This window comes from Podarcis gaigeae (assembly GCF_964106915.1).
Source record: "Podarcis gaigeae genome assembly, chromosome: 4".
Classification (NCBI taxonomy): Eukaryota; Metazoa; Chordata; class Lepidosauria; order Squamata; family Lacertidae; genus Podarcis; species Podarcis gaigeae.
In genome coordinates this window covers 104,246,326-104,257,062 of record NC_139677.1, presented here as the reverse complement: position 1 = coordinate 104,257,062, position 10,737 = coordinate 104,246,326, and the positions used below count along the sequence as shown (strand labels likewise).

Here is a 10,737-nt window from a genome sequence, read left to right as displayed (position 1 = left end):
ATGGATGATCGAGACTCAGCTGGCCCTGAAGCAGGAAGAGGCCATGCCAGCCGAACTGGGAGCACTGGGGGATTCTGGGGAAACCCAGTGCCGAAGATCCATGGTGAGGAGAACACCCTCTGCTCAGAGGTGCAGAGCCAGCAGGTGAGGCAGTTCTGCTGCCAGGAGGCCAAAGGACCCCGAGAGGTTTGCAGCCGACTCTACCACCTTGACCATCAGTGGCTGAAGCCAGAAAGGCACACGAAAGCTGAGATGCTGGACCTGGTGATCTTGGAGCAGTTCCTGGCTGTCCTTCCCCCGGAGATGGAGAGCTGGGTGAGGGACTGTGGAGCGGAGACCAGTTCCCAGGCGGTGGCCCTGGCCGAAGGCTTCCTCCTGAGTCAGGCAGAGGAGAGAAAGCAGGTGAGAGAGACTTTCCTCTGGATACTCCCAAGGGGCTCCAAACAGGACTGAGAACATCCCATAATGGTCTGCTGATGGCCCATCCATTTTCTGGGAAAGCATCCATGGAATGAGATCTCACACCCTTCAAGTCTTCGTCATTCTCTTTCTAGTATTTCTCCCCATTCTCTGTTTTGAATCCTTGTTTCTTTCTCAGGGAAAGGATCTCTTTGCAGAAATGGACCTGGATTCCTGTGAGGCAGAGAGGCCTCCGTTGGACACCAGAGAGAGGCCACTGGGTAAGGAGGAAGGTGGTTTTTCTCCGTTTGGTCTCATTCTGTTGGTTTCCCAACTCATCTGAGGGTTTTTCCATCTTGTTTTGGGGGGAGACAGTTCGGAAGAAGGGTCCAGAGGAGGGGAGATGTATTTTTGCACAACAAACATAAAATGAGCACAAACCTCCAAATACTCTCAGCAGGTAAGGCTTTCTCAAAGGCCCATCTGTAGTTAGAGATGCCCTGTTTCACCTGTGAGAGAAGCAGGCACTCCTGGCGTCCTTTTTACATTTTTTCTCTTGAAGGTGGCAGAAGGATGCCGGCAAGACCTCCTGATCCGCCTTTTCATGGGGGCAGAAGGGAAGCAGCGGCTGTGGAACCAGATCAGGTCAGGGGAAGCTGCCTTGTGGGGACAGAGGCCGAGGGATGGAGCAATGTCATGGACTGGTTGGGCACAGAGGAATGGTGGGAGGAAGCAGCCGGGGAACCAGGAAGGGAAGATGGCTCAGAGCCGAAGGAGTGGAAGTGGAGGAAGGATGAGCAGTCAGAGGGGGAAGACTGGGAAGAGGAGGTGTCAGAAGCTGAAGGGGAAACAGGGCTTAGTGAGCTGGGAGACTCTGTGGCAGAATGCAGTGCAAAATCAGAGGCAGAAGAGGAAGGAGGCGAGTGGGAGAGGAAGGTCGAGAGGCTGAGGTGAGTCTGGAGAAGGAGGAGCCACCGGTGGCTCCCTCTCCTTCTGCCAGAAGCCCCCCTCCCTGCTTGTCTCTCAGAGCCAGGAGACCCCCCTGCAATGCAGGAATCTCTGCTAGATCATCCAAGACAGATGGCCATCCAAAAGAGGCTTATTTTATTTCTAGATTGATAACTGAATGCAAAAATTGGTTTCTAAGCAGTAGACAAATGAGAACTAATAGTGGCCTGGATTCACCTAACCAGCCCCATCGGCTGCAAAATGGGGCCTGCCTCCCATTCCTCCCCCTCCCCATGCCCCCATGACCCCCTGGAATTTGACTCTAGACCATTGGGAGGGAACCTTCCCAGAACGGCTCACGAGGAGAAAGTGGATCCTTCCATCGGGGAAACTGGAATGCTTGCCTAGGCAGAATGACTTGAATAACACAAGGTGGAGTACAACTTATTTGCACAAAAACGAATACCCATAATTAAAATGCAGATTAAAATAAGCACCCATAATTAAAATGTGCAGCAAAGCAACCGTATTAAAACAACACCACAATGTACAGGAAGGAAACAACAGAGCATTGTGTAGCAGATCATATTTCTGCTGTCTCAAAGGAGGACATTTCCCTTTTTCTTTTAGGGTCCAGTGTGCTTTGAAGATGTCGCTGTTCGTTTCACGGACGAGGAGTGGGCGTTGCTGGATCCTGACCAGAGAGCTCTGCATAAGGACGTCATGGAGGAGAATCGTGGGATCGTGGCCTCTCTTGGTAAGGCTCCCTGTGGGAATGTTATAGCTGCCTGGAAATTCAAAACATACCTCTATGGGATCAACCTCGTATATTTTCACGGAGCTCAACCGTGGCCCCTATATCACCTGGGAACTTAACACCCCCACAATAAACAGTAAATTACAGTTTTTTCTTTGAACAATCTTTCTCAAATTATTCCTTTTTCTACCATGATTGTGTTAGGATATTGATATTCTGTTCCACCTAAACAGATGTGAGGAGCTATTGTATGTCACATATCTGTTTACATTCCAGCACAGCTTGCTGGGAACTTCTGTTTGTGTATAGCTTTTGCCTCATGCTTCCTGCTCTCAGACATGAAGGAGAGCAGACATGTTTTTCTTTGTCTTGATCTATGCTGAATAAACTGCTTGTAAATATACTTTACATATGCCTGTGTCCACCCTTCTGTCATGAAGAGTTAATTACTCTGCTGATTAGAGGGTGCTCCAGCTTCTGAAGAGTTCTGAAGCTGCGGGTCGCTGTTTGATGCTGTTCTGAGGACCGGAGTTTGCCCGGTTACCGGCCGGTGGGCTGGAGCCAGCTGGGGGCCTGCCTAATGGCCCTGTTTCCCTTTGGACGCATCCCAACAGATTGGGCTGGTCTTCAGAGGCCATCTTAATGGTAATTTTTATTGTTCAGCTCTGGCCCTTGAGCTGATGCGGCTCATCTTGCCTTGAGCCCAGCAGAGTAAAATCCCAGAGTCCGCAAACGAAAGGATGGTGCTACATTGCGAAAAGCTTTATTGCTGAACTATGCTGAGAGCATACAAATATACATCTTGTCTCTGTGAGAAGCAGAGAGCAACTCTCAACGAAACGACAGAACAAAGAAACAGGAAACCAGTGAACGTCACACCCAGTCTCCCTTTCCCGTGGGAACCCAACAGTAACTTGACTGTGGAATGGAAACATAGTCCCATGACTTGCAGCTGCTCAGTGAGGGAAACAGAAACTAACACTTAAATGTCAGCTTCAGAATTGTTAGGAAAGCTGAGTAGCTTCAGGTTTTTGTTTTTGCTCCTGTCAGTCTTGGGTTGACCAAAGAGAGGACTGTCAGCGAAGCTCAGGTGCTGCCAGCCAGAGAAGAAGCAGGCCTAGGGAGAGGAGAGTTAGCAGCGGAAGGCAGAGAGGAGGGGGAGAGGAACTGTCATCTGAGCTCTGAACAAGGGGAGAAGGAAAAGAGAGAGAGAGTGACAGACAGCTGTGTGAGAGCTACAGGAGTGAGTCAGACGCTGGAATGCAGGAAGCATTCTCTGCCAAATCTCCTAGGATCTGAGCGCAAAAGATACTGGAAGAGTATTCCGTGCTGGGGAAGGGGGAGGAGCTCAGTCTGGGCAACTCCATCTTGTGGGGAGGACAATGAGTAGAGGAGCTTCATCCAAGTTTGTTGTTTTAGCAATAAATCTGAAATTATTAACAGCCAGAGTCCTCTCACATTTGTGGGAAAGACCAAGCCATAACAAGGACTGACATTGGCGATGGAGGGGATGCCATGATAATGATGATGATGATGATAATGAAACAATGGTACCTCGGTTTACAAACTTAATCTTTGCCGGAACAGGACTGTTCTTAAATCAAGGTACCACTGTAGTAATAATAATTATTTTTATTTCTACCCTGCCCATCTGGCTGGGTTGCCCCAGCCACTCTGGGCGGCTTCCAACACATATATACCGTATTTTTCGCTCTATAACACGCACCTGACCATAACACGAACATCGTTTTTAGAGGAGGAAAACAAGGGAAAAAACATTCTGAATGAAACAGTGGATGTATCATTTTTGTGCTTCATGCTGTGGCCACAGACATGTGATCTGATGGTGAATTTGGGGTGACCCAATGCAAAAATCCTGAGAATCCCTGTGGATCCATGCTTTGTAACCATGTTTTTGCACCATTGCAGCCCCAGGCAACAGTGGGTGTGTGATTTTTGGGGGGCAGGCTGTAGCCATGGACATGCTATGTGCTCTGATGGTGAATTTGGGCTGACCCAATGCAAAGATCCTGAGGATCCATGTGGATCCATGTTTTTTAACCACGTTTTTGCACCATTGCAGGCCCAGGCAACAGTGGGTGTGTGGTTTTTGGGGGGCAGGCTGTAGCCATGGACATGTTATGTGATCTGATGGTGAATTTGGGCTGACCCAATGCAAAGATCCTGAGGATCCATGTAGATCCATGCTTTTTAACCACGTTTTTGCACCATTGCAGCCCCAGGCAACAGTGGGTGCGTGATTTTTGGGGGGCAGGCTGTAGCCATGGACATGCTATGTGATCTGATGGTGAATTTGGGCTGACCCAATGCAAAGATCCTTAGGATCCATGTGGATCCATGCTTTTTAACCACATTTTTGCACCATTGCAGCCACAGGCCACAGTGGGTGCGTGATTTTTGGCGGGAAGGCTGTAGCCATGGACATGCTATGTGATCTGATGGTGAATTTGGGCTAACCCAATGCAAAGATCCTGAGGATCCATGTGGATCCATGCTTTTTAACCACATTTTAAGTGGGGAGGGAAGGAAAAACACAGAAGGGACAAGGAGCAGGAGAGGGGTGTGCAGAGAAGCAGCTGGCTAAGAATGCAGGAGAGGGGTAGGGAGGAAAGGAAGGCAAAAGTTTTCCCTCACCTACCCACCCAAGCCAGCCAGCTCGCGCTCTCTCTCTCTCTCCCCCTCCTGCATGTTTTCAGCTTTCCCCTCTGCTTGCTTGGAGGGGAGGGGCTTTCCCTGCTCTTTGTTCCGTTTGAGCAAACACAGCAAGGAAACAGAGGTGGGTGGGCAGTAAGACCCTGAGGCAGAATGCTGGAAAGCAGCAGCTTCCTCTTTTCAAGTTTCCCTTCTAGGAGACTCGCGGTTTGATTTTTGCCTGCTTTTTTTTGCCTCCCCTTGCACTATTTGGCTCCAGGGACCACACATTCGCTCTATAACACGCACAGACATTTCCCCTTCCTTTTTAGGAGAAAAAATCTGCGTGTTATAGAAGGAAAAATACGGTAATCATGAAACATAAATAACACCAATCTGATTCCATATAAAAAGAACATTAACTTTAAAATGAACAACTTCTACTAGTGGCCAAAATTTTGGAAACCTTTTGTGAAAAGTGTATTTCTGAGGTTTGATGGCTCATAACACCACTTTTGTGTGGAGTAATACCATACAATTATATAGCAACGGAAAGATAATTTAATGAAGAAAGTAATGCAATGACTTTTATGAAGGAGTATTTATTAGAACAGCAGTCATAAAGCTAAAACGTGAAACCTTTGGTAACCATTGGTAACCTTTAGCTTTAATTACGGCCTTACAACGCCTTCCCATGAAGTGAACCAAGTTTTTAGTTTGCAGCTCTAATAATGGGAAACCAAGACTGAATTATTGCCTCTGTTAATTGGGCTTTATTGTTGGGTTGCCTTTGATTAACAAGTTTCTTTAGTCGGCCCGATAGATTTCCGATTGGGTTAAAGTTTGAGCTATTCCCAGGACATTCCGGCAGTGAAATATCATTATCTTGAATGCACCTTTTGCACACAGCAGCAACACGACATAGAGCTGAATCCTGTTGAAAATATATAAATGCTCTGGTATCAGCCCCATTGTTCCACTGTCCAGTTAACATGGGTTTCATCTTTTCAACCTTTGCTTGAGAGATAACAATGGCTTTTTCCTTAGAACTCTAACATTTAGACCAGTCCTTGCACTCAACTTCACATTACATGGCTCCATGTCATCTTGTATACACCCAGATGATTTTCTTCTGTCATGTAGGCACAGTCTCTCCACTCGTCCATCGTCACTTGCCTTTGTGCACCTTTCCCTGCCTTAACAAGTCTGATTTTGTAGTGACTGAGTCTCCTTATACCTCTTCCAAAATATAGAAATGCCAGCTTTGGTTATGTTTCCCCCAGTCTCTCTTCTAATTTCTTCATAACTGTAGCCTTGTTCACTTAATAGTAAAATCTTACATCGCTTTTTGGGTGACCAGTCAACATTTTGTGCTATTTCTATAATTTTATTATGTTTTACAATGTAAGTGAATTGTGCTTCATTTTTCTGGTTATTTGGCTATAATGTTTGATAGAATACAGTATAATTAAACAAACTTTGTTGAATTGCATTCTTGATAAAATTATGTTTCCATTGATATATAATTTTATATTATTACTCCAAAAGAAGCGGTGTTTTGAGCCATCAAACCTCTGAAATACACTTTTCTCCAAAAAGCTTCTGCAATTTTGACCACTACTGTATATCAAACAAAGTAACATTCAACGACACATCAGAATCTCATAATAAATATGTTGATTAATGACAAACAACACATGTAATGAACACACACCCAACTCCCTTCAGTTCTTCTCCATTTGTTCCTAAGGCTCTAATCCCTTTTTGTCTCCATTGCAGATTCTGATGAAATGGAAATTGAGAACAAAGGTGAACATGACAAAATCCCCAGACAGGAGAAGCCACATAAAAATTTGGAGTGTGGAGAAAGCTGCAGTCAAAGCTCCCATTCCACTTCCCATCAACAAAATGTCATTGGAAAGAAACTCTATCAGTGCATGGAATGTGGAAAGAGCTTCACTGAAAGCTCCTCTCATACTTCCCATCAAATAATTCATACAGTGGAGAAACCCTATCAGTGTGTGGTATGTGGAAAAAGCTTCACTCATAGCTCCTCTCTCACCTCCCATCAAAGAATTCACACAGGGGAGAAACCCTATCAGTGTGTGGAATGTGGAAAGAGCTTCATGAAGAGCTCCAATCTCACTTCCCATAAAAGGATTCATACAGGGGAGAAACCCTATCAGTGTGTGGAATGTGGAAAGAGCTTCACTCACAACCACAGTCTCACTTCCCATCAAAGAATTCATACAGGGGAAAAACCCTATCAGTGTGTGGTATGTGGAAAAAGCTTCACTCATAGCTCCTCTCTCACCTCCCATCAAAGAATTCACACAGGGGAGAAACCCTATCAGTGCGTGGAATGTGGAAAGAGCTTCAGGAAGGGCTCCAATCTCACTTCCCATAAAAGGATTCATAAAGGGGAGAAACACTATCAATGTGTGGAATGTGGAAAGAGCTTCACTGAAAGCTCCTCTCTCACTTCCCATCAAAGAATTCATACAAGGGAGAAACCCTATCAGTGTGTGGAATGTGGAAAGAGCTTCACTGGTATGTTCTCTCTCACTTATCATCAAATAATTCATACAGGGGAGAAACCCTATCAGTGTGTGGAATGTGGAAAGAGCTTCCGTCAGAGCTCCGATCTCACTTCCCATCAAAGAATTCATACAGGGGAGAAACCCTATCAGTGTGTGGAATGTGGAAAGAGCTTCAGTCAGAGCTCCTCTCTCACTTATCATCAAAGAATTCATACAGGGGAGAAACCCTATCAGTGTATGGAATGTGGAAAGAGCTTCAGTCAGAGCTCCACTCTCACTTCCCATCAAAGAATTCATACAGGGGAGAAACCCTATCAGTGTGTAGAATGTGGAAAGAGCTTCAGTCGGAGCTCCCATCTCACTTCCCATCACAGAATTCATACAGGGGAGAAACCCTACCAGTGTGTAGAATGTGGAAAGAGATTCAGGAAGGGCTCCAATCTCACTTCCCATAAAAGGATTCATAAAGGGGAGAAACCCTATCAATGCGTGGAATGTGGAAAGAGCTTCACTGATAGATCCTCTCTCACTTCCCATCACAGAATTCATACAGGGGAGAAACCCTATCAGTGTGTGGAATGTGGAAAGAGCTTCACTGAAAGCTCCTCTCTCACTTCCCATCAAAGAATTCATACAGGGGAGAAACCCTATCAGTGTGCGGAATGTGGAAAGAGCTTCACTGAAAGCTCCTCTCTCACTTCCCATCAAAGAATTCATACAGGGGAGAAACCCTATCAATGCGTGGAATGTGGAAAGAGCTTCACTGATAGATCCTCTCTCACTTCCCATCACAGAATTCATACAGGGGAGAAACCCTATCAGTGTGTGGAATGTGGAAAGAGCTTCAGTCGGAGCTCCCATCTCACTTCCCATCACAGAATTCATACAGGGGAGAAACCCTATCAGTGTGTGGAATGTGGAAAGAGCTTCAGGAAGGGCTCCAATCTCACTTCCCATAAAAGGATTCATACAGGGGAGAAGCCCTATCAATGCGTGGAATGTGGAAAGAGCTTCACTGATAGATCCTCTCTCACTTCCCATCACAGAATTCATACAGGGGAGAAACCCTATCAGTGTGTGGAATGTGGAAAGAGCTTCACTGAAAGCTCCTCTCTCACTTCCCATCAAAGAATTCATACAGGGGAGAAACCCTATCAGTGTGTGGAATGTGGAAAGAGCTTCAGTCAGAGCTCCTCTCTCACTTCCCATCAAAGAATTCATACAGGGGAGAAACCCTATCAGTGTGTAGAATGTGGAAAGAGCTTCAGTCGGAGCTCCCATCTCACTTCCCATCAAAGAATTCATACAGGGGAGAAACCCTATCAGTGTGTGGAATGTGGAAAGACCTTCAATCAGAAATACAGTCTCACTTCTCATAAAATAATCCATACAAAGGTCGGAAAAAAGATTATACAGCTTTTGGAGCCTGGCAAATCCGCATCCTTATAACCAGGCCTTTAGCTGATTGACACCTACTGCCCTTTTAACATGTGGTTTTTTTTTGTGTTTTTATGTTGTAACATTCCTCAGACCTGTGGGTGTAGGGAATAGGTGCCAACTATTAAAGGTCTGGGGGTCTTTGCCCCCCCAATAAAATATTTGAGGAGAACCTGCAGTTGGCCCCCCAATTTATGGCGGATGGAAGCTCTTTCGGCTGAAAGAGCCCTGGCACTTTCAAGATTGGGGTGATCGTGAGAGTGTCACAGAATCCCGAAAAATACCTCAAATTGAGCATTCTGAGAACCTGGTGTTACAGCGGGTACTCTTAGCAACTCCCCTGCTCCCCAGTAAGCGCTAGTAAGAGCTCCGAGAGTGAGCGGGATTGGAGACAGTACTGTGGAATCAACTCGCTTCCTTCATTGCGCGAAGCTCCAAAGTCCGGCGATCATGAGCGACCAATTTCTCGGACTAAATTAAGATTGGAAAATTGTGAGTAAAAAGGGTTTGCATTTGGACATTAAATTTGACTGGAAGGGATTTAATAACGGAGGTCAATCCCTTTCCGCTGAAGTGAAAGCGAAAGCTGTTACCGCTAACCGAAAAGGGGAGGTGTGAGGAGGTCAAGGAAACAAGCTAATGAGTTTAAAGTTATAAAAAATGGATTTGTTTTTAACTTCTTTTTTCTATTTTTTCGTTTTCTGTATTTTGTACTTTTCTTTTTCTTTCTCTTTTCTTTTTTATGCATTTTTGTATTTATGACTTTGTAAAATCTTAATAAATATTCATAAAAAACAAAAAACAAAAACGACACTCTGCGAGATTTCTTTACCTTTATCAGGGCCGGGGCGGGAGAGTGCTAGAGTCCTGTCTGGTCAAGTTGTGTGGGATCAATTTCAATCTGTTACCTCCGAGGATGTGGACAGGCTGCTTGGACGAGTGAAGCCAACTACTTGTCTTCTGGATCCTTGCCCATCCTGGCTTATAAAAGCTAGCCGGGAAGGACTGGGCGATGGGCTTCGTGGGGTGGTGAATGCTTCCCTCCGTGAGGGTGCCTTCCCAGACCCGCTGAAAGAGGCGGTTATCAAACCGCTTCTTAAAAAACCATCTTTAGATGCGGCCACGATGGCCAATTATCGCCCAGTCTCAAACCTTCCATTCTTGGGCAAGGTGATTGAGCGAGTGGTTGCTGAACAACTCCAGGCACGCCTGGAAGAAGCGGACCATTTGGATCCCTTCCAGTCGGGATTCAGGCCTCATCATGGGACTGAAACTGCCTTGGTCGCACTGGTTGATGATCTCCGGCGGGCTAGGGACAAAGGTGAGAGCTGTTTCCTAGTTCTGCTGAATCTCTCAGCGGCGTTTGATACCATCGACCATGACATCCTTCTGGACCGTCTTGGGGGGCTGGGAGCTGGGGGCACTGTCATACAGTGGTTCCGCTCCTTCCTCCTGGGCCGTGTTCAGAAAGTGGTGGGGGGGGATGAGTGTTCAGACCCCTGGCCGCTCACTTGTGGGGTGCCTCAGGGTTCTGTCCTCTCCCCCATGCTTTTCAACATCTACATGCAGCCGCTGGGAGGGATCATCAGGAGGTTTGGGCTGGGTGTTCATCAGTATGCAGATGATACCCAGCTCTACCTCTCTTTTAAATCAGAACCAGTGAAGGCGGTAAAGGTCCTGTGTGAGTGTCTGGAAGCGGTTGGAGGATGGATGGCGGCTAACAGATTGAGGTTGAATCCTGACAAGACAGAAGTACTGTTTTTGGGGGACAGGAAGCGGGCAGGTGTGGAGGATTCCCTGGTCCTGAATGGGGTAACTGTGCCCCTGAAGGACCAGGTGCGCAGCCTGGGAGTCATTTTGGACTCACAGCTGTCCATGGAGGCACAGGTCAAATCTGTATCCAGGGCAGCTGTTTACCAGCTCCATCTGGTACGTAGGCTGAGACCCTATCTGCCTGCGGACTGTCTCGCCAGAGTGGTACATGCTCTGGTTATCTCCCGCTTG

General features: G+C 46.5%; 1 protein-coding gene across 1 annotated transcript; it reads left to right on the top strand.

Moving 5' to 3' along the window:
- Positions 1-9,500, top strand: LOC310842784 (uncharacterized protein; the record flags this gene model as incomplete). The annotated part of the gene is made up of 5 exons (XM_083734923.1): positions 1-402; positions 599-680; positions 962-1,044; positions 1,978-2,104; positions 6,536-9,500. 5 exons carry the CDS (start codon positions 1-3, stop codon positions 8,743-8,745), a joined length of 2,904 nt encoding a protein of 967 aa, XP_083591049.1. The 3' UTR covers positions 8,746-9,500.
- Positions 9,501-10,737: the final 1,237 nt, after the last annotated feature.